Below are 23,861 nucleotides of genomic sequence, written 5' to 3'. Positions count from 1 at the left end.
CTGCATGAAAACCTGACGCCGGAAAGAGATTACGGTGCGGAGGGTGCGTCTCTTAAATTTGTGTCGGATGGCAGTAATCTCCGACCTTACTTGCCCTAAACGGGCCAGTGGGGGAAGCAAGTCCTCATTTGGAATGAAAGGCTTAACATGCCCAAGCACGATACGTTGCGTGGGGGCCGTCACCAGCTCCATAGGTAAAAAGATGGTGTCCACCGTGACTCCCCTGCTTAGGGCCCGGTGCACTAGCTCTTCATTCACCAGATAGAACACCGCCTTTCCGAACTCCTTCTCGGTGGCCAGAATACCACCTTTCCCCACAAGGTCCTCCATTGCCTCCGTACACTTTTCTAGTGTCATTCCAGGGCGCAAAATACATTGCACCCCACGTTCCACCTTCACCGACCGAAACAGGGCGTTGTCCGAGGCCGGGGAGGCAGCCGCCCTTGCGTAACTCCCCGAAGGCCCGCGACTCCCTGGAGACCGGTCCGGCATGCTGGCGCTCTTTCCAGTCCGAGAATTTTGCGGCGGTGCCAGTTAGAAGTCCTGGAGCGAGTCGAATAACTGGCCGGGAAAGTTTGCAGTCGACAGTTCCTCGCTGGCTCGGCGCCAGGAAAGGCTCCGTCGGACTTGCAGAGACCCAGGCCGGGAGAGGCCGAAACGTCCTTCCAGATGCTCCGGCACCGACACCGGACGAAAAATCAGGAAAACAATGGAGGAGGAACGTTGCCCCGATGTCAATGGGGGGAAAACGACGGCGTTTGCCTCCGGTTTTGGAGCGAACCGGCTTACTGGCGAGTTGCCAGCGGCCGCAGCTGGGAGCTACGCAGTAAGCAGCCGCCAACAAACCCAGTCCAAACCGGCAGCAAAAACTCCACACCGAGCTTCCACGCCAACGCCGTCACTCACTCAGTTGTCCAAGAGACTTTTAGAGCCACCTCCAAAGTATTCCACGAACTTTATCCAGTAGTTTTCCTTCGATTTCTCCCAGCTCAGTCAGCACAGCTCCTCTCTGTGTCTGACCCTGGGAGTGTGTGATGGGACAGCGTGGAGGGAGCTTCATTCTGTGTCTGACCCCGGGAGTGTGTGATGGGACGGTGTGGAGGGAGATTCCCTCTGTGTCTGACCCCGGGAGTGTGTGATGGGACGGTGTGGAGGGAGCTTTACCCTGTGTCTGACCCCGGGACTGTGTGATTATATGCTGTGGAGGGAGCTTCACTCTGTGTCTGACCCCGGGAGTGTGTGATGGGACGGTGTGGAGGGAGCTTCACTCTGTGTCTGACCCCAGGAGTGTGTGATGGGACAGTGTGGGGGGAGCTTCACCCTGTGTCTGACCCCGGGACTGTGTAATTATATGCTGTAGAGAGAGCTTCGCTCTGTGTTTAACTTTGCCATCCATGTCATAAATGCAGTGTCTGACTGTAATTATGTGAGGATGATTTGTGAGTCGTTTTACCTTTATAATCATCACCAACTATTGACTGAAAGGCCAGGAGCAGCACGCTGACGTCCCCAGCACGATTTGCATTCTCATAGTCAGCATCTGCAGGGAGAAGGAGACAAAGTGGAATTGAGAAAGACTGAGTGAGAGGGTGAGGATGAGACAGGAAGATGGGCAGTAGGAGAGGCAGAGTCAGAGCGTGCAACAGAGAGCACGAGGGAAATTGAGAGCAGCGGAGTGACGTGTGGGAGAGGAGAGAGCAGAGAAGAAAATGTGGGTGAGTGAGTGTGTCAGGGAAAGGAAGGGATAAGAGGCATAGACAGGGTTTTTTCCCTCGGATGTGAGGGATGACTCCCAGCATTAAAAAGGATCTGAGGGTGGATTCTTCACACACAGAATAGCTCCTTTCTTCCTTCAAGGGATGTGGGTTTTGCAGGACAAGGCATCACTCGAAGATGGTGGGGAGCTGCTGCATTCCGTTCAGAGAGTAAGATGGTGAAGAAATGGTAATGTATTTCCACATCGGACTGCAGGGCACCTGGCCTGGTGATGTTTCTGACCTTGTCCTTCTAACTGGAAGAGGCCCTGGGTTTGGCAGCCTTGTATGTATTACTATGTCAGGCTGTTGTGAGATATTTAATTACTAGTCTAATTAGTCCGGCACAACGTGGTTAGCCAAAGGGTCTGTTTTTGTGCTATACAGCTCCATGATTAGAGGGAGGGAATGCCTGAGAGAGGGAGAAGGACAAGAGATAGAGTGTGGGAAAGAGGCATCAAAATAAACTACCAAACTAAGTGTAGATAAATCAAAAAGAGAGAAAGACATAAATGGGCTGTCGAGAGCCCGCTGTCCCTCAGACTACAACTTTCTGCTCTTTAGTGTTTGCTCATCTCCATTTACAATCTTGTTTCTTACCCACCTTTCCCCTCCTCCTCCTTCCCCTTCACCCTGAATGTCCTCTCCCTCTCCCCTCCTTCCTCTTCACTCAGTTCTCTCCTCCTCATTCCTCACTCATGTCCCTCCCCTTCAATGTCCTCTCGCTCTCCCCCCTCAGTGCAGATGATGGGCCAAACAGACTTACTCTGCTCCAATGTCTTATGGTCCTACCTTCTCTCTATTCACTCAGTGTCCTCTCCCGTCCCCCAACTTGGTGAATTTTTCCTGCTTCATTCTGAATTCCATCACTCCTCCCTCCGAGAACAGCGCTCCCTCTCCCTCACTCACTCTGCACTCTGTTGTGGAGGTTCCGCTCTCGTTTTACAGGCTCTTTGGAGATGATCTCAAACAGGTTGTTGGGATGGGATATGATCTGTAAGAGGAAGAGACAGGGGCAATGAGGAGGAATTGGCACATATACTGAATCAGGATTTTCTGAAAGCCTTTGACAAGATCTTTGGGCAGAATCTCAGGGAGCCGGGCTCTTGACATCTGCCTGACAACAGTGACCAAAATCCTCGCTGACAAGCTTCGAGGAACTACAGGGCTTTAGTTGAAACTGGTGTTAGAGTGTCGGGAGGGGTGAGTGGAGGGGGGTAGGGGAGTGTGGGGAGAGGTGAGCAGGGGAGGCGTAAAAGGGGGGAGGGGTGGAAGGGGGATGGGTGGAAAGGGGGACGGGGGAAGGGATGGAAGGGGGAGGGGTGGAAGGGGGATGGGTGGAAGGGGGGATGGGGAGAAGGGGTGGAAGGGGGAAAGGGTAGAAGGGGGTATGGGTTTCCAGCAATGAATGGCCAGTCTGACCCTACCTCAGGGTAACCCGGGACCTACAGATCTCCACTCCCATCGACAGGTGCAGTGGGATGGACAAAGCTCGGCCAGACACTGCCCCCGCCACTGGCCCCTGACTTCCCCTCCCCCACCGGCTCCCCTCGCGATACCTCCTCCCAACCATTTCCCCCTCCCCATTGGCACCCTTCACTGAAGCAGCCCCTCCTTACCATGTTCCACGTAAACTCCACAAGGGGCCGGGCCAGCAGGAAGGTGTCGGTGATCAGTTTGCCATCCAGGTCGGGGAAGACGGTGGCCAGTCCCGATCCCACATTGTGGACCACCATGTCCTGGGAGGGTGGGCAGTGAAAATCCATCAGTAGTGGGAAGGAGGGGCATGGGTGGGCCAGTGTACAAACTACACCCGAGCACCCAGTCTGGGACGTGCTGGAGTGAGGGGAGGCTGGCTGGGAGAGAGGGGAGGAGAGGGATGGGGGGCAAAGAGGAGAAAGGGGGAAAGGTAGGGAAAGTAAGTTAGAGGGAGGGGGAGATGGAAAAGAGGAAGGTGAGATGGAGAGTGGCAGAGGGGGAAGGAGAAGGGAGGGAGAGAGTAGAGGGATGTGGGGTAAGGTGGGGGAGAGAGATGGGGGAAAGGTGAGAGGTGGGGTGGGGGAAAGAGGGGGAGAGTGGGGAAAAGAGGAAAGGTGGGTGGGTTGCTGAGAGGGAGAGTGGCCGGGGAAGGAAGGAGCAGAGGAGAGAGGGACAGAGAGGCAAGAGATGAGAAAGATTGAGGGGGATAGAGATGTAGTTTTTGAGAAGGAGGAGCAGAGAGAGGGAAAGAAACAAGGTCAATGAGAGAAGAAATAGAGGATGAGAGGGATGGGTAGTGAGAGAGAGAGTGAGGAAAGGAGAGAGAAAGATGGGAAGAAAAGGGAGGGAGAGAGAAAGAGGTGAGAGGGATTGGGAAAGAGGAAAGTGGAGGAGGGAAATAGAGATGGGGTAAGAAAGGTCGAGTGAGAGTGAGGGGGTATAGGGGGAGCAGAGAAAGGGAGAGAGGGAAGGGAAGAGAGAACGAAGCAGAAGGAGGGGACAGGAAGAGAGAGAGCGAGAGAGAGAGGGAAAGAGTCAGAGAATTATACAGCAGGGATCCAGGCCCTTCAGCTAGCTGTCCATTCCCATTGTCTTGAATTTGGTGCACATCCCTCCTACACTCTTCCTAACTCAGTGACCTTTCAACATTGCACTTGTGAAGGAGGGACAAAGAAAAACACAGGGCGAGTGCGAGGAAAGGAGAGAGAGAGGATTGGAATGGGGAAGGGAAAGAGAGTGAAGGAAGTGGGAGGGCAGAGAGGGTGGAAACTTACAAAGAATGTGGGAGAGAGAAAGGAGAAAGAGGAAAGGGAGGGGAAGGGTGGCAGAAGAAGAGAAGAGAGATGAAGGGGAGAAAGAGAAAAACCTTGAAAGAAGGAGAGGGTGAGATAGAGAAGAAAAGAGGAGAGAGAGAGAGAAAATGAAGAGAGACAAAGCAGGCATGGAGAAAGAATCTGGGCAGAAACAGAAAGAAAGAATGTGGCATGCAGGACAGAGACAGAGAGCAGGAGACATGAAAAGCGAGGTGGAGGCAGAGACTCTCTCAACAATTAATAAGTATCTAGTCAAACACATGAACCACCAGGGCAGAGGAGGCACTGGACTAAATGCTGGTAAATGGTGTTAGTGTAGATAGGGACTCGATAGTCAGCATGAACATGGTGGGCTGAAGGGCCTGTCTCTGTGACGGGGGGGAGGGGGGAGAGGGAGAGGGAGGGGTGGGAGGGAGAGAGGGAGGGAGCAGGAAGCAGGGTGGGGCATGGTGAGAGAACACATCACGACAGGCTGTGCTACAGAATGGAGAAGTGAACTTGCCTGTCTGAAGACGATGTTAAAGGGGAAAACTTCGAAGAAGAAGTCACTGGTGAACGGCAGCATCTCCTGCTCATCAGTGTCCTCCTTCTGAATGTAGCGGTAGGCAGAGTTGTCAAAGTTCAGCCTGATGTATGGAATGAAAGTCAGTGAAAGGACTTTACAAAACCAAGCAGAGCAAACTGGAAACTCCTGGACTGCCTGAATAAGAGTTATTTGAATGCCGCTATCAGATCTGCCTCCACCACCACTGTGTAAAACACTAGCCCTGCACATCCCCTTTAAACTTTGCCCTCTCACCTTAAAGCCCTCTAGCATTTGACACCTCTGACCTGGGAAAAATATTCTGACTGTTGACCTATGCCTCTCAAATTTCTACCAGATCTCTCCTCAGTCTCTGCCACTCCAGAGAAAACAATCAGAGTTCGTCCAACCTTTCCCTATCGCACATGCTCTCTAATCCAGGCAGCATCCTGGTGAACCTCTTCTGATTTCTCTCTAAAGCCTCAACACCCTTCCTGTAATGTGGTGACTCCAAGTGCATCCTAATCAAAGTTTTAAACAATTTTAAAAACTTATAGTCTATGCTCCAACTGATACCTTCTTCACTACCCAATCTTCTTGTATTGCCACTTTCAGGGAACTATGGACTTGGACCCTGAGATCCCTCTGTACATCAGTGCTGTTAAGTGTCCTGTCATTAACTGTATACTTTCCCCTTACATTTGACATTGTAAAGAGCAGCACCTCATACTTGCCCATATTAACAACGTTCCTGGTCAGGTGATTGGGGATTGTGCAGCCCAGCTAACAGAGACCTTAATGCACATCTTTAACATCTCTTTGCAACAGTCCATGGTCCCTGCAGGGTTCAAGGTAGCTACCATCATTCTGGTGCCCATGAGAGCAACGGTAACTGGACTAAATGATTACCGCCAAGTAGCACTGACCTCAACAATCATGAAGTGCTTTGAAGGACTGGTAATGGATTGTACAAAATACCACCTTCTAGCTACATTGGACCTTTCCAGTTCAGCTACCTCTCAAACTGGTCCATTAATGATGCCATAGCCTTAGCCCGCCCCACCATCCTGTCCCACCTGAAAAACTATGTCTCAGATGCCAGGATGTTGTTCATTGACTTCAGCTTGGCATTTACCATGATCGTCCCTGAGAGGCTGGTGGGTATTGGGACTCAACGCCCCTCTCTGTAACTGGATCTTGGACTTCTTGACGGAGAGACCCCAGTCAGTCTGAGTTGGCATCAACATCTCAAGCTCCATCACGTTGAACACTAATGCCCCCTCCCCCCAGGGTTGTGTTCACCCTGCTGACTCACAACTGCTCTGCCAGATCCAACTCAAACCACATCATCGAGTTCACTGATGGTACAACAGTGGTTGGCCCCATCAGCAACAATGATGAGTCAGCAGACAGAGAGGAGGTAGAGAGGCTTGTCAAATGGTGTGAGGACAACAACCTGAGTCTCAACGTGGAGAAGACAAAAGAGATGATTGTGGACTTCAGGAAGGCACAGGTCGGCCACTCTCCATTGAACATCAATGGCTCTGGCGTGGAGAGAGTGAAGAGCACAAGTTCCTTGGTGTGCATATAACGGATTACCTAACCTGGACCCACAACACCTCCTCGCTAGTCAACAAAGCACAACAGCAGACTTTCAGAGAAGACTGAGGTGTGCAAGACTCCCTGTCCCCATTCTAACAACTTTCTACAGGTCTATCATTGAGAGTATCCTGTCTGGCTGCATCACTGTGTGGTACGGAAGCTGCAAGGCATCGGACTGCGACACCCTACAGAGGACAGTAAAAACCACTGAGAGGATCATCAGGGTCTCCCTCCCCCACTATTGGTGATATTTACTGGGAGTGCTGTATGTGAAGGGCCCAAAGCATTGTTGAAGATCCCTACCACCCATCCCACAATCTCTTTGACTCACGACTGTCAGAAAGGAGGTATAAGAGCATCAGGACTAGGATTGTCAGACTGGGTAACAGGTTTATCCCCTAGGCTGTGAGACTAATGAATACCCTTCCACCATCGATGTCTCATCACCAGGTCAGTGAGCTGTTTACCCGTTTACCTGTGCTGTGCACTACATGCATTTTGAATTATATTTTACTAACTTATTTGTGGTAATATTTTGCTTTATGGGCTGTGTGTAATATACGTTGTGTGGGTATACTGTGGCCTGGTGGAATGCTGTTTCATTTGGTTGTAAATATGTACAGCCAGATGACAATAAGCTTGAACTTGAGGTGTTTTTTAAAACTCTGTCTGCCATTTCACTGACCACAACTGTAATTGATCTATATCATGCTGTATCTTTTAATGACCTTCTTCACTGTCTGCAACGCCACCAGATTTTGTGTCATCAGCAAATTTACTAACCCACCCATCTACATTTTCATCCAAGCCATTTATATATAAACAACAGAGGCCCCAGCGCTGATGTGGTGCTGAGCCTTTATAAGGCATTGGTTAGACTACACTTGGAGTGTTGTGAGCAGCTTTACGCTCCATATCTAAGAAAGGATATGCTAACATTGGAGAGGGTCCAGAGGAGGTTTGAGCCTCTGGCTTGTACTTGTTGGAGTTTAGAAGAATGAGGGGATCCCATTGAAACCTATCGAATATCGAAAGGCCTTGGTAAAGTGGATGTGTGGAGGATATTTTCAATAGTGGGGGAATCTAGGACCAGTGGGCAGAGCTTCAGAATAGGACACCCCTTTAGAACAGAGATGGAGGAATTTCTTTAGCCAGAGGGTGGAGAATCTGTGAAATTCACTGCCACAGACAGCTGTAGACCCCAAGCTATTTGGTATATTTAAAGTGGAGGTTGGAAGGTTCTTGATTAGTCAGGGCATCTAAGGTTATGGGGAGAAGGCAGGAGAATTGGGTTGAGGGGGGAAAATAAATGAGCTGGGATTGAATGGTGGAATAAACTCGATGGACTGAATGACCTATTTCTGCTGTTATGTCTTACCGCCAATTGTTTGTTTGTTTGTTTATTTATTTATTTATTGAGATCTAGCAGCGAATACGTTCTTCCGGCCCCTCGAGCTGTGCCACTCAGCAGTCCCCAGTTTTAGTCCTAGCCTAATTACGGGACAGTTTACAATGACCTGTTAACCTAGCAACCCGTATACCCTTCAAATGTGGGAGGAACCCAGAGCACCCAGAGATCACGGGGAGAACGTACAAACAGTGGCAGGAATTGAACCCGGGTCACTGGTACTGTAAAGCATTGTGCTAATCACTGTGCTACCTGAATTATGATCCCTGCAGGACTCCATTGGTCACAGACCTCTAGCCAGAATAACATCCCTCCAACACTACCCTCTGTCTTCCACGAGCAAGCTAGTTCTGCATTTAAACTACCAGGTCAATGTCAATCCCATGCATCCTAATCTTCTGGATAAGCCTACCATGGTGGATTTTATCAACCGCCTTGTCAAGATCCTTGTAGATAACATCTACTGCCCTACCCCTACCAATCATCTATGTCACCTCCTCAAAAGACTCAAACAACTTTGTAAGACATGACCTGCTCCATTCAAGGTTGTGATGACTGTCCGTAATTAGTCCATGTTCTTCCTGTTATGAGTAAATCATATCCCTAAGAATTCTCTCCAAGAGCTTCTCTATCACTGATGTGAGGCTCCCTGGCCCATAATACCATGGATTATCCACATTGCCATTCTTAAAGAATGGAACAACATTAGCCGCTCTCCAGTCATCCATGACCTATTAAGGATACAAAGATTTTTGTTAAAGCCTCAGCAATCTCTTCTCTTGTCTCTCAAAAATTTGGGACAGATCCCATTAGGCCCTGGGGATTTATTCACCATAATGCTCTTCAAGAGACGCAATACTATCTCCTTCTTGATCTCAAAATGCCCTAGCATATTGGAATGCCACACCATGATCTAAGTAACCTCCATATGCCCTTTTCCTTCGTCAATGCTGACCCAAACTGAAAATCAGAAAATTGCAGATGCTGAAAATAGGAAATAAAACCAGAAAATGTTGGAAACACTCTGTAGAGAGTCAGAGTTAACCTTTAAAAGGTTCATTTATTATCAAAGTATGTATGCTATATACAACTCTGAGATTTATCTTCTCCAGATAGCCATGAAACAAAGAAAACCATGGAAGTCATTCAAAGGAAAAAACATCAAATCCCCCACCGCACAACAAAAAAAATCATGCAAACAGCAATATCAACCTCCCCCCGACGTAAAAAAAACAAATTGTGCAAATGGCATGAATATCAAACCCCAAACCCCCCCACTTGTACAAATAAAAAAAGCACTAGCAAATTGCACCAAATGGCAACAAGAAAGAACAGGCAAAAACAGGATAGAATGCAGCCCAATCCATAAATCGCAGAACTTCAGTAACATCCTCCAACAGCAACAAGGGAGGGAGAGAGTCCACTCAGAGGCAGGGCAGTGAGCGACAGGCCGTCACACACAGATATCTGTCAGGTCAGACTTTCTGCTTTTATTTCACTGCTGTACTATTACTCAGACATGTTTCTATGAGTTTTTGAATTTTACTCAGGCCTTTTGGACACTGAGCTACATTAGTAGTAATCATTTGCAGTCATTCACATCATTGCTGTCATTCAGCGTCTCCAGGTGAACTGGTCTCACTTACCTCATGGTAACATGTGAGTAATCACCCACCAACTGTTCTGACAGCACCTCCACGTGAATATCTGTGTCATAGAACTGCTTCCCCATCTGTCGCAGCTGTCCCATGGCATAGTGAAGGTATCCTTTCCGTTTACTCCTGTCCACAAGCAGAAAGCACCCGGGATCAACATTAAATCACATCACCCAAGATGACTCTAACGATCCCAATCCATTCTGAAAGGTATTACACCCTCTTGAAAGATCAGTTCCCCATCAGGGAAGTTCAGTCCTCAAGTCGACACTGCCAAGTGGTTATTCAACAAGGAAAGTTGAACTTCATCACCTTGAAATGTTCACCTCTGCAGAGACAACGGCAGACTTCTCGCCCACCACAAATCTTTGCTTTATTCCTAAATATTCCCAGTAAACACAAACCTAATAATTAAAGATTTAACATTATCAAATAAATCAGCATAAACATGTCATTTATAGAAGAGTTTTACGGACTTAAATTCTCTTCTTCTACACCGCAAAGTGTTACCAAAGATCATTCTGAAAGGTCTGCTCCAAATCTTTAAACTCAACCTCCCTCCTAACACAGATATTTTCACTCCATTTATCACTTACTAAAGTACGTTGAAAATTTCACTCAAACTTCCCTCCCTCTTTTTTTCCCTAACCCTCTCCCCACCAGCTCTGCCTGCTTCCTTACCAATTCTCCCCGCACCTCCCCACCACTCATCTCTCTGCCTCCCACTGGAGAAGCTGTTGATGCGGTTAGTGAACTTTCAGAAAGGTGTATTAACATTTAAAGTGCACAGTAATGCAATGAATTTGTTTAGGAAGTCTGTGACCAGTGTCCCAGGGATCGGTGTAGGGTTCCAGCCATTTTTTGCCAGTGGGGGGAGAGGGGATTGTTGCTTGCTGCCCCTTACCTGCGGGAGGGAGGAGAGGGGAGCTGGTGGGGGTTTTGGGGTTCTAACATTTAACTGTCATTCATTCTTTGGGGCACTCCTCTGTTTTCATGGATGGTTGTGAAGAAAAAGCATTTCAGGATGTATATTGTATACATTTCTCTGACATTAAATTGTACCTTTGAATCCTTTGATTTACAACATACATCAGTAGTTTGGACAAGATGATCAAGTACGATATATTCAAGTTTGCTGATGATAAAAAGAGGGTTGGCTGTAGGGGTTATGGTCAAAGAAATGAAAACAGAGTATTGTTTAAATGTGGTGAGTTTGAAAGGTATTGGTAACCAGAGGAATCTGGGTGCCCTTGTACGTGAACCATGCTGTTCATCAAAAGCAATGAGGAAGGCACACAGTATGTTGACCTATTTCCTCAAGGTCTGCTTCTGCTGAGAGTCTGACAGCATTCTGCTAAAGGGCAAAGATGGCCCTTCAGTATCCCAGCTATGCTCTCCACCCCATGCCTGGATCCCCCTCTTTTCTCAAAGAATTCTCCAACATTCACCACTCTCCAGCTCCTCTGTGCCCCACAGCAAAACTTCTTTACTTAGCTTCTGTATGGGGATCATTCCCAGCATCCTCCCATCCAATGGGCACCCTCTGACCCTATCAGAACTGACCTTTCACCCCAGCACACTGACCTTATTGTACTGATCCTTGACCCCCGTACCATCTGACCTAACTGGCACTGACCTTTGACCAGAGCACCCTCTGACCATATTGATACTGATCCTTGACCCCAGCGCTCACTGACCCTTCATCCACATCTTTTCCCAGAGGGTAAACATCACTCTTTGCACTCTGAAGTTCCCTGAGCATTGCTCCCCCTCCCTGCCACACCACTACATGCCCCACCGCTCCCTGATTTCCCTCCTTGGCCCACTGCTCCCTGATATCCCTCACTGCCCCACAACCTGCCTGTGCCTTGGTTTCTATTACCTGTAGTGCAGTGTAACTCCTGTAGCCGACTCCTCCTGGCAGAAGAATGTTGGAGGCTGCACCTTAGGATAACTGAAGCGAAGGTACTCGTGTAGATTGTCCAAGCCATTCACAAAGTCTCGCACGTGTCTACCCAGGACCTAGGAGGGAGGTGAGGTGTACACATTGTGAGATAAACATCTGGAATGTACGTATCAGAGGACTGTATCTGAGCACTGATCTCTGCCCTAGCACTTAGCACCAACATATCATTCTCTGTAACAACAGGATCCTACCACCAAGCACATCTTTTTCCTTCCCACCCCTCCCCTAACTCTGCTTTCTATGCGACTCCATTGTCCATTTGTCCCTCTCCACTGATTGCCATCCTGGCACTTATCCTGCAAGCTACTCCGCCTCCCTCACCACCATTCAGGCCCTAAACAGTCTTTCACCTGAGAGTCTGCCAGGTATTCCCGATGCGGCCTCCTCTACATCTGTGAGACCCAACGTAGTTTGGGGGACAGCTTCGTCAAGCACTTTCATCCGCCACAAAAGGCTGGATTTCCCAGTGGCCAGCCATTTCAATTCTACTTCCCATTCTTATTCTGACATCTTCAGCCCTCTACCTTTTCCACCAATCACCTCCCAGCTTCTTACTTCATCTGTTCTTCCCCCACCCACCCCCTTCCCCCTCACCTGGTCTCATCTAACACCTACCAGCTTCTCTTCTTTCCCCTCTCCCCACATTTTTATTCTTGGATTTTCCCCACTTCCTTTCCAGAACTGATGAAGGAACTTGGCCCAAAATGTCAACTGTAGCAGGAGAAAACAGCTCCAATGGTTGAGTTCCTCCAGCGCTTTTTATGTTTCCCAAGATTTGCAGCATCTTATGTTTAGGGTTTCCTTAACTCTAAGATGCTGGAAATCTTGGGCATTTCCAATGCTTGGTTTGTCTGCAATTTGGAAAGTTTTCCTGGCACATCCATGCCTGAGTCATCAATAAAAAACACCCAGACATCCCAGTACTTATCCACAGGGAGCAACACTGTCTATCATCTGACACATCTCTGCTTTCTCCTTTCTGCCATGAAAGTCCTTCAGGATACAAACACTTTCAGACCTTGGGTGGAAAAGTGAGAGAGAGAGCCCATAGAGTCAGTGACAGGACGGAAATAGAGCCCCTAGCACTGTGGCCAATAGGAGTCTGAAAGCTTGGGGAAAGCCCGTGGACTCTGCAGGCAGCTATCAACACAGGAGAGGCACAGGACAGTGGAGGACAGCAGGAGAAAGTGGGTTGAGTGACACGGGGAAAGCTCAGAGTGCGTTACTGTTAACTCCTTGGGGAATTGAATACTAAAGCTGGGAATTCTGTATCAATGATATAATTGAATACTAAAGCTGGGGGGGCTCTGTATCAATGATATAATTGAATACTAAAGCTGGGGAGTCTGTATCAATGATATAATTGAATACTAAATCTGGGGGGGTCTGTATCAATGATATAATTGAATACTAAAGCTGGGAATTCTGTATCAATGATATAATTGAATACTAAAGCTGGGGATTCTGTATCAATGATATAATTGAATATTAAAGCTGGGGGGGTCTGTATCAATGATATAATTGAATACTAAAGCTGGGGGGTCTGTATCAATGATATCATTGAATACTAAAGCTGGGGGGTCTGTATCAATGATATAATTGAATATTAAAGCTGGGAATTCTGTATCAATGATATAATTGAATACTAAATCTGGGGGGGGTCTGTATCAATGATATAATTGAATACTAAAGCTGGGAATTCTGTATCAATGATATAATTGAATACTAAAGCTGGGGATTCTGTATCAATGATATAATTGAATATTAAAGCTGGGGGGGTCTGTTTCAATGATATAATTGAATACTAAAGCCGGGGGGGGGTCTGTAACAATGATATAATTGAATACTAAAGCTGGGAATTCTGTATCAATGATATAATTGAATACTAAAGCTGGGGATTCTGTATCAATGATATAATTGAATACTAAAGCTGGGGGGGTCTGTATCAATGATATAATTGAATACTAAAGCTGGGAATTCTGTATCAATGATATAATTGAATACTAAAGCTGGGGGGTCTGTATCAATGATATAATTGAATATTAAAGCTGGGAATTCTGTATCAATGATATAATTGAATACTAAATCTGGGGGGGGGTCTGTATCAATGATATAATTGAATACTAAAGCTGGGAATTCTGTATCAATGATATAATTGAATACTAAAGCTGGGGATTCTGTATCAATGATATAATTGAATATTAAAGCTGGGGGAGTCTGTATCAATGATATAATTGAATACTAAAGCTGGGGGGTCTGTATCAATGATATAATTGAATACTAAAGCTGGGGGGGGTCTGTATCAATGATATAATTGAATACTAAAGCTGGGGGGGTCTGTATCAATGATATAATTGAATACTAAAGCTGGAGGGTCTGTATCAATGATATAATTGAATACTAAAGCTGGGAATTCTGTATCAATCATATAATTGAATACTAAAGCTGGGGATTCTGTATCAATGATATAATTGAATATTAAAGCTGGGGGGGTCTGTTTCAATGATATAATTGAATACTAAAGCTGGGGGGGTCTGTATCAATGATATAATTGAATACTAAAGCTGGGGGGGGTCTGTATCAATGATATAATTGAATACTAAAGCTGGGAATTCTGTATCAATGATATAATTGAATACTAAAGCTGGGAATTCTGTATCAATGATATAATTGAATACTAAATCTGGGGGGGTCTGTATCAATGATATAATTGAATACTAAAGCTGGGAATTCTGTATCAATGATATAATTGAATACTAAAGCTGGAGGGTCTGTATCAATGATATAATTGAATACTAAAGCTGGGAATTCTGTATCAATCATATAATTGAATACTAAAGCTGGGGATTCTGTATCAATGGTATAATTGAATATTAAAGCTGGGGGGGTCTGTTTCAATGATATAATTGAATACTAAAGCTGGGAATTCTGTATCAATCATATAATTGAATACTAAAGCTGGGGGGGGTCTGTATCAATGATATAATTGAATACTAAAGCTGGGAATTCTGTATCAATGATATAATTGAATACTAAAGCTGGGAATTCTGTATCAATGATATAATTGAATACTAAATCTGGGGGGGTCTGTATCAATGATATAATTGAATACTAAAGCTGGGAATTCTGTATCAATGATAAAATTGAATACTAAAGCTGGGAATTCTGTATCAATGATATAATTGAATACTAAAGCTGGGAATTCTGTATCAATGATATAATTGAATATTAAAGCTTGGGGGGAGGTCTGTATCAATGATATAATTGAATACTAAAGCTGCGGGGGGGTCTGTATCAATGATATAGGGCACTGGAGGGACCACATCTGTTGTATATGTACAGGACTGGTGTTCTTTGAAGAAGAATGTTCGTGCATTGGAGGGAGTTAGGAGCAGGTTTACAGGTAAGAATGGAATCAGACAAGGACAGCTCGGACAGGCTGGGCTGATATCTGCTTGTTCTCAGAGAATGGAAGACATATGATTATGTGGATCCTTTGCAGATTGGGTTTGGAGAGAGTGTTTATTCCTCCGGAGCAGGGGTTCCACAGACCCCTTAGTTAATGGTAGGGTCCCGAGTCATCAAAAGGGTTGGGAACCCCTACTCTAGGAGAATCTAAAATAACATTGGCCTTTTAAGATGCAGAGGATGTTAATTGTTTCAGCTCTCAGAGAATCATGAGGCATTGAAAATCTCTTCATAAAGTGGTGGAAGCAGAGAATGATTTGAAAAAGTTTAAGGCAGTGGAAGATATACATTTAATGGTCAAGTGGGTGAAGGGTTCTCATGGGTAGGAGAGAATGTGGAGTTAAGGTTTTAAAGGTTTCAAAGGTACAATTTAATGTCAGAGAAATGTATACAATATATATCCTGAAGTGCTTTTTCTTCGCAACCATCCATGAAAACAGAGGAGTGTCCCCAAAGAATGAATGACAGTTAAATGTTAGAACCCCAAAGTCTCCCCAGCTCCCCTCCCTCCCACGTGTAAACAGCAGCAAAGCAACGATCTCCCCTGCCCCACCAGTAAAAAAAAATGCATTGAACACTCAAGCATGCAGCAAAGACGCAGACTTGCAGTACCGCAAAGACTACTCGTTCACCCGGTGTTCGACATACCACAGGCTCTCTCTCTCTCTCCCTAATAAGGGAAAAAGAGCTGTCTCCATCTCCATTAGTTTACAATCTCAACTTTACATCAGCCATGATCTTGTGAAATGGTGGAGGTGGTGGAGCCTAGTCTTGTTCACAATTCTTGTGTTCAAACATACCATCTCTGTCTCTCCCCACCCAGTATTGGGCCCATCTCCCACCCTTTCCCCACCCCCACACTACCCCATCTCCCTCATCAGTAACTTGGCCCTTGCCCCCTTTATTGTCACTTCCCAATACCTAACCCCTCTCTCTCTCCACTCCCTCTTCCTCCCCAGTAAAGCACATGACCCTCCTCTCCCTGCCCCTTTATTCCCCCCTCCCTCCCCCGTACACAACCCTCCCCTCCCCCTCCCTAGAACACGATACTCTTTTCTCTCCCCGGAACAGAACACTCTCCTCCACCCACAGCCAGTGTGGAAGTTACCGGGGACTGGGAACCCCTGGGAGCTCCATAACGGACGCCAGGTTCACCACTCACCTTCAGGATCCGGTCATATCCATACTTCCCCACGAATCCTAGGAAGTAGACGCCCCAGGAGTTCATCAGCTCGCTGTAGGGGGTGCCAGTCACTCCGCTTGCTGCCATGGCGATGCCTGGGATGACACTCTCACTGTAGACCTGGCGGCAGCAATGGGAGGGCAGTCAATGGGGACCAAAGTGCGGTCCCATCTGGGACTGCCACACCGTCTGGGGTACTATACCGTTCCGGTGTACTGTACCACTTGGGTCCACTGTCTGGGAGTATTGTAGTGTATGGATGTACTGTACTGTCTGGGAGAACTGTACTGTCTGGGGTACTGTACCATCTGAGAATACTGTAGGGTCTGGGAGTATGAACCATCTGGGAGTACTACACTGTCTTGGAGCACTGTACTCTCCGGGTGTACTGTACCATCTAGCAGTGCTGAACCATCTGTGCTACTGTACCATCTGGGTGTATTACACCGTCTGGGATTACTGTACTGCTAGGCAGCTTGTGAACAATGTCTGACACACCTCTGGGTGTGGTCTGGTTCACTGGTGCCCTGTTACCAGCTGAGAAGCAGCATGCCCTGTGGTCTGGGAAAGCTAACTGGAAAATTCTAGGGAAAAAAGGGTAATTAATAAATTGAGTTGGTATCTATCGATAATAAACTTCCTCAGTGGACGAATGTCAGGCCAAATGTTCCTGACAGCAGGGAGATGAAACCTGGACAACCAGTCAGTCTGCCTGAAGCAGCGTCCACCAGTTCCAGCTCAGTGTCTGGGAACGGATCGTTAACAAAAATTTGGAACAGGAGACAACCCACTGACTGGGTTCCAGTTAGGTAAGGAAACGGATGTGTCACGGCGAGCACTGGCAATGACTGAGCCCAGGTGCAGAGCAATGGCAGATTCCCAAGTAGAGGTGGAAACAAGAGTTTATACGTAAGAGTACCAACAGAGTATCGGTGATATGACCAAGCAACAGCACAAGATAAATCATTCTCAAAACAAGGACCCCGCGATAAGTGCTAATCGCGGGACTGCTTTAAGTAATCACAGTACACGGAAAACCCGTGCCAGTCAAAATAAACTTGACAAGATTAAACAAAAAGCACAAGAGCGTAATGACTCTAGCTAAGACAATAGTTAGTGAAAACAGGTGCTCAAGAAACCTAAAAGCCCAAAGCTGTCCTGCTCACTGCAGCGGCCTGCAGGGCTCATGACACAGAGATTCGCAATAATTAACACACATTGATGACTGTGGGTAATGGCTGCCATTTGTGTATACGTTGGTCACTTTGTTTATAAATGTCCCAGACAAACAGAATCATACAGCATGGAAACAGTCCCACTTCCCAGCGTCTGGTCCATAACCTTCTAAACCTTTCCAATCTGTGTACCTGTCCAACTGTCTCTTAAAAGTTGTTATTGTACTTGCATCAACTACCTCCTCTGGCAGCTTCTTATACCCTTTGTGTAAAACATTTGATCATTAAGTTCTGATTAAATCTGTCCCTTCACCTTAAACTGATGGCTGTTAGGTTTTGATACCCCAACCCTGGGGAAAAAGACTCAGCATTCACCCTATCTGTGTCCCTCATGATTTTATACATCTCCATAAGATAACCTCATTCTCCTAAACTCCAGGAATAAAGTCCTAACCTATCTAATCCATCTCAGTCCCTCTAGTTTGGCCAACATTCTTGTAGATCTCCTCTGCACTCTTTTCAGTTTAGTAACACCTGTCCTACAGAGCGACCAAAACTGAGCACAATGCTCCAAGAGCAGCCTCACTAGCGTCCTATACAAACTTACCATGAACTCCCAACTCCTACACTCAATGTCCTGACTAACAAAGACCAGAGTGCCAGAAGCCTGCATTACCATCCTCTCCACCTGCAACTCCACTTTCAGGAACAATGTGCTTATACCCCTCGGTCCATCTGTTCTACAACACTCCCCGGGGCCCTGCTGTTCACTGTGATTTGACTTTCCGAAATGCAACACCTTGCATTTATCTAAACTAAAGTCCATTCACCTGCTTACCCAGTTGATCAATATCTCTCTGTAAATCTTGATAGCCATCATCACTGTCATCTGCAAACTTACGAACCTTGCCTTGTACATTCTTATTGTTGTTTGATAGCTGACAATGTGAACAGGAACTTGCAAAGGGATGTTGACAAATGAAGTGAAGTCATGAAACAGTTAGACAACAACCCACTATCCATTAAGATTTATGAACGGAATATTTACAGAAAGGTGAGATGCTGAGGGATCTCAGGGCTCCAGGTACAGACATTAGTGGGATCACAAACAAACACCAAAACTGGGTGATGTTTACCTCATGAGTTACAAATGAGTGAAGCCTCACATCAGCCCGCTCCCGCACCAGCTTCCACACATCGTCTCCGTACGACTCCTTGATGAAATCGTGCAGACTCTCACACAGCAGCCCGTACATCACGAGGGTGAAGCAGGGGGAGTCCTGACAAGTGATGCCAAATCTTCGTTCTGTCTCCGAGCGAGGGTTCTGCTGCAGACTGAGTGCCACAGACTTGCTCGCTGATCTAATGCCAGCTGACATAAACAGACCAGGCTTCACGGGGCAACCTTCAGCACCACATGGTCACTCCTTTGTCAGAGAACATCAGGCTGCACCCTTCAGCAAGCTCTTGACCTCATTCACTCAGGCCTGCTCTGGGTCTTCATATCCAGCCAGGAGGATGTGGAATCCTACAGCCTCGAGTCGGCAGCACTGTGAAACAACCCAACAGAGACTACCCTTCATAAATCATGGGCTCCCCTACTCACTACTTTGTGAGATTGGCCTCATCTTGACCACACTTTGTAGTTCTGTGGGATCTTTGAGAAAATCCTGTTTCCATAGCAGGTCCATATTCAAAACCTTTAAACAGTCGGCTTGAGCCCACATTTGCTGCTTACATTGATCAACATGCTATACAAGAGCCTGACAATTGCAGCACTGACACTAGACTCCATGAAGTGATCTGGGTAACTACATTGCCTCGGTAAAGCCAGGCTCCGGTGTCCTCACCTTTGATCCAAAGGAGCTTCTCTGGGAAATGGACAGGAATCACACCATAGCGTCATTGAGGTATACAGCACAGAAAAAGGCCCTTCTGCCCAACTTTGTCCATTCAAACCAAGTTACCTGCTTGAGCTAGTCCCATCTACCCGCATTTGGCCCATATCCCCTCAAGACCTTTCCTACCCATGCACCTGTCCAAATGTCTTTTAAGCAGTGTAATAGTCCCCAGCTCTGTCACTTCCTCTGGCAGCTTATTCCATACACCCACCACTGTCTGTGTGGACAACCTGCCCTCAGGTCCTGTTGAAGCTTGCCCCTCTCACTTTAAACTTATTCTACCTAGCTTTAGACTCTCCTGCTGTTGGGGAATAAAAACTGATCATCCACTTTGTTTATGCTCCTCATGATGTTACATCCCTCTATAAGGTCACCCCTCAGCGTCCTTTGCTCCAGGGAAAGCAGTCCCAGCCTATCCAGTCTTGCTTTGTAATAGGTGCCCTGCTGTCCCGGCAACAACGTGGTGAATTTTTACTGCACCCTTGAAACCTAACAACGTCCTTCCTATAGCTGGGCGAACAGCAGTGGGCACAATCCTCCAGGTATGGTCTCACCAATGTCTTGTATGGTTGTATCACTCAGCTGGGAATGGACAGGGATTGGGTCAGACTGGGAATGGGTGGAGGTCACACTGGAAAATTCAGTGCTCTTGTTCAGGTGAGAAACTGCATCCAATTCCTGGACATTCATCTCAATGTTCTGCAGTGACAACCGCACATTCCAGGCAGGCACTTGACTTACCTTGTTGAACTAAAATGAAGCAAAGAACTGAAAGACCTAGACTACATTTGGGCGTAAGTGGCAAGTTAACGTCTGCAATACAAAAGTGCCAAGCAGTGACTGTCTCCAATGAGAGAGAATCTAATGACCTACCATTAACACTCTTGTGCTGACTCCCTAATCAGCAATGGTTACCATGCACCAGAAACTCAACCAGACCAGCCACACAAATACCATGGCCACAACAGCAGGTGCACAGGAGCACCAGCAGCTTCAGGTCAGACACCACCCGGGCCTGGAACTACACGGCGGGACCTTCCTTGCCCTTGAGTTTCTGGTCCATGGTAACCACTGCTGATGATCGGGGACTGTGGCGGATCAAGACAGTTCACCATCACCTTCCAGAGGGCAGTTGGGCAGGGGAAACAAATGATGGATCTGGATTGTAAAAGTAATTTAATTTTAAAATGCCATGCATAATCTGCTCACTGGACTTTCCACGTCGTTCACCGTGCCATGCCACACACCCACCACAAGAAGGCAGATACCAAATGAATGTGAGAGACAGGGCTTGTGCTGAAGGGTGCATCCAGGCTGTGAGGTATTACACGTACAGCTGCTGTCTGGCTACTCTTCCCCATGACATCAGTAACCTGTAAAAATAAAATAAAATAAATAAAAATTTTAAAAAATCAGGAACTCTCTGGTGTGGTCATTATAGGAACAAAGCTGGTTCCCTTATTGCCATCTCAGAATGAGGCACATATTAAAAAGCAAATACTCTGTGTTCTTGAAAAGTAAATGATGTACCTACTGTAGAAATATTCATGAGCCCTGTCCCAAGACAATTGGTAGATTCACTCTAATCCTCTCCGTTAAGTACTCTCAGATACGAAGCAGACCTCTGAGGAGGCCGGGGAGGCTAATGTGGGATCCCCAGGCAGTGTCACAGATGCAGCAGGAGATCCTGATGCGGTGCCGGGCTGTGAGGGTACTCTGTGGGGTGCTCCACTGCTTCTGTCTCCCACTGTGTAACCTTGAGGTTCTCAGCACCATCTCCAATCTTCCCTCTCCACTTTGGGTGGATGTGGGCCTCTCCCAGGAATCAGTGGAGATATTACCAAGTGATTTCAAGATGTCAGGGCATCTGCAGGGTCAATGCAGATCGCTAGTTTTCTTCTCCAGTCTTGGAACCACCACCGGAGAGCTGTGGAGAATGATGCATTTGCCTGAGGCATTATCAACTGTGGTATTTCATGGCAGAAACTTCTGATGGCTCTTTATAATTCGGAGTTGTGTGCTTGCTTGTATGTTTATTACAATTCACAATCCAGTGAGATAGGGTCCAGGGAGTGTCAGTGGATCTGTAACCCAGTGGGAGAGGATGACCCATCGCTCTCCAACCACCTCACCCACGAGCTTCTTTTGTCTCCTTCCCTGTACTGACAAAGGGTCTTTGAGCTGAAACTGTTGAGTATTTGCATCATCTTCTGCTGTTGCTTTAGATTTCTAGCAACTGCGGTTTACATGACCTTTAATTCTGATTTGATCTCTCTGCAGACGCTGCCTGACCCACTGGAGTATTCCCAGCATTTTCTGTTATTCCAGAGGAAGGAACTCATTTGCAAAATGACCTATACATCTGTGTAAAAAGCGTGCCCTGCATGTCTCCTTTAACTTCTCCCCCCGACCACCCGAAAGCTACGGCCTCAGCTACTTGACATTTCCATCCCGGGGAACAGACTGACTACCTACCTTATCCAAAGCAACACACACAAAATGCTGAAGGAACTAAGCAGATCAGGCAGCATCTATGGAAATGAATAAACAGTCAGGCCGAGACCTTTCTTCAGGACTGGAGAGGAAGGAGGAAGATGCTGGAAGAAAAAGGTGGGAGGAAGGAAAGGAAGACCAGCTAGAGGTGATCGGTGAAGCCATGTGGGTGGGAGAAGTCAAGGGGTAGTGAAGAAAGAATCTGATAGGAGAGGAGAGTGGACCATAGGAGAAAGGAAAGGGGAAGGAGACCCAGGGGAAGCGATAGGCATGTAAGAAGAGGTAAGAGACCAGAATGGGGAATAGAAGAAGAGGGAAGGGGGAGGGAATTCTTTTTTTACTGGAAGTTATAAACTGGATACAGAGCTCCACAGCATTGTCCTGTAAAGTTACATCAGAGTCTTCCTATTTTTATATGCCTTATCGCCTGCAGCCTTCCTCATTAATCGCTTTTCTTGCCTAGTAACATTCTATGTTCCATGTGCTCAGAGCCTCGTTTCCCTTACACCGCAATATTTTGTCATCTCACTCTAAATAATTCATTTGTTTTTCCAATTTTCCTTTAGGTGTGGTTTAACCTCACATTTCTCCCTTTATTTGTCTCTCACATAAACAGCATGTATATAAATACATCGTGTCCGCCTCACAGCTTGCTAACTCCCCTGTCTTTGCATCATCTGCAAAGTTGGCTGAAGTACTCTTGGTCATTCATTCCCGTCATCAGTACAGATTAGAAACAGCAGAGGAGCCCGCACTGACCTTACTTAATGACTGACTGATAAAACTGAGCCACTTATCATGACTTGCCCTCTTCTATTTTTCCATTTTTTGCCCGTGGGGGAGGGTGGCGATGTTCTTGTTGCCATTTGCTCAATTGTTTTTGCACATGGGGGGTGGTTTGATGTTTTTCTTTGAACGGGTTACATGGTTTTCTTTGTTTCATGACTGTCTGGAGAACGTGAATCTCAGAGTTGTATACTGTGTACATACTTTGATAACAAATGTATCTTGAACCTTGAACCTCTCCTCTGTCCATGCTATTACTACCAAACCTGTGCATTTTATCTTGTACAGTAATCTTTTAGTGGCATCTTCAGAAAATCCAAATGTAGAGTTATTGAGTTCTACAACAGGTCCTTCAGCTCATTTACCAACATATGGTCTATAGTTTTCTATCCCTTGGTCATTTAAGTGCTTGTCTACATAGGACCATAGGATAATTCGAGCAAGAGTAGATAGCCTGGCACTGCAAGCCTGCATCTTTTCTCTGCCAGTTTCCCAGCCCCAACTCCTCAATCTTTTGAAAATTGGTCTGCTTTACCTTTTGTATTCCCTCATGGATCTGACCTTCACAACATTTGGGATCGAGAATTTCAGAGATTCAGCTCCCTCTGAGAGAACTTCCTGTACACCTCAGTTTTAGATGCCCCGTCGTCCGAGGCTCTGCCACTGGCAGAAACATCTCGCTATCCGCCTGCCATGCCCCTCACATACGCTTCAATTACATTACCCCTCATTATTCACACTCCAAAAAATAAAGATCGAATTTTGTTTTAGCCCCTAGTGACAGAAGAACCCTCTGGTCCCAGGAAGTAGCTTGGTGAATATCCTTTGAGCTACAGTCCCCATAGATCTTTTCTTAAAGGGGCCAAATTGTGTCCAGTACTCCAGCTATGAACCACTAGAGCCCTGCATATTGTAACAAAACTTCCATTTTTTAAACTCCAACTCTCTTGCAATAAAGCTCAGTTAGCCATTTGCTTTTCTGCATCTGCCAGTTATCCTTTGGCGATTCATTCACCAAACACCTAAATCCCTCTGTATTTCACCCGGTACCAATCTTTCTCCAGTTAGAGAACAGAGTGCTTAAGGTCCTTCTCGTCAAAGTGTACGTCCTCAAATATTCCTTTATAAATCTTCTTTTGTCAAGCTCTCACTCTC

General features: G+C 46.5%; 1 protein-coding gene across 1 annotated transcript in view; it reads right to left on the bottom strand.

Annotated features, from left to right (window-relative positions):
* The window catches only part of LOC134340253 (soluble guanylate cyclase 88E-like), a 54,089-nt gene extending 35,139 nt beyond the window's left edge, over positions 1-18,950 (bottom strand). The window contains exons 1-8 of the mRNA XM_063037263.1: positions 18,663-18,950; positions 16,331-16,471; positions 11,617-11,756; positions 9,726-9,860; positions 5,049-5,172; positions 3,374-3,493; positions 2,664-2,748; positions 1,454-1,540 (exon numbers count right to left, since the gene is read on the bottom strand). Of these exons, the coding sequence (XP_062893333.1) occupies positions 1,454-1,540; positions 2,664-2,748; positions 3,374-3,493; positions 5,049-5,172; positions 9,726-9,860; positions 11,617-11,756; positions 16,331-16,471; positions 18,663-18,905 (1,075 nt within the window). The 5' untranslated portion in view covers positions 18,906-18,950. The remainder of the gene's footprint in view (positions 1-1,453; positions 1,541-2,663; positions 2,749-3,373; positions 3,494-5,048; positions 5,173-9,725; positions 9,861-11,616; positions 11,757-16,330; positions 16,472-18,662) is intronic.
* Positions 18,951-23,861: the final 4,911 nt, after the last annotated feature.

This window comes from Mobula hypostoma, chromosome X1 (genome assembly GCF_963921235.1).
Source record: "Mobula hypostoma chromosome X1, sMobHyp1.1, whole genome shotgun sequence".
Classification (NCBI taxonomy): domain Eukaryota; kingdom Metazoa; phylum Chordata; class Chondrichthyes; order Myliobatiformes; family Myliobatidae; genus Mobula; species Mobula hypostoma.
Note: the sequence above shows the minus strand (reverse complement) of the source record. Positions and strands in the feature narration are given on the sequence as shown.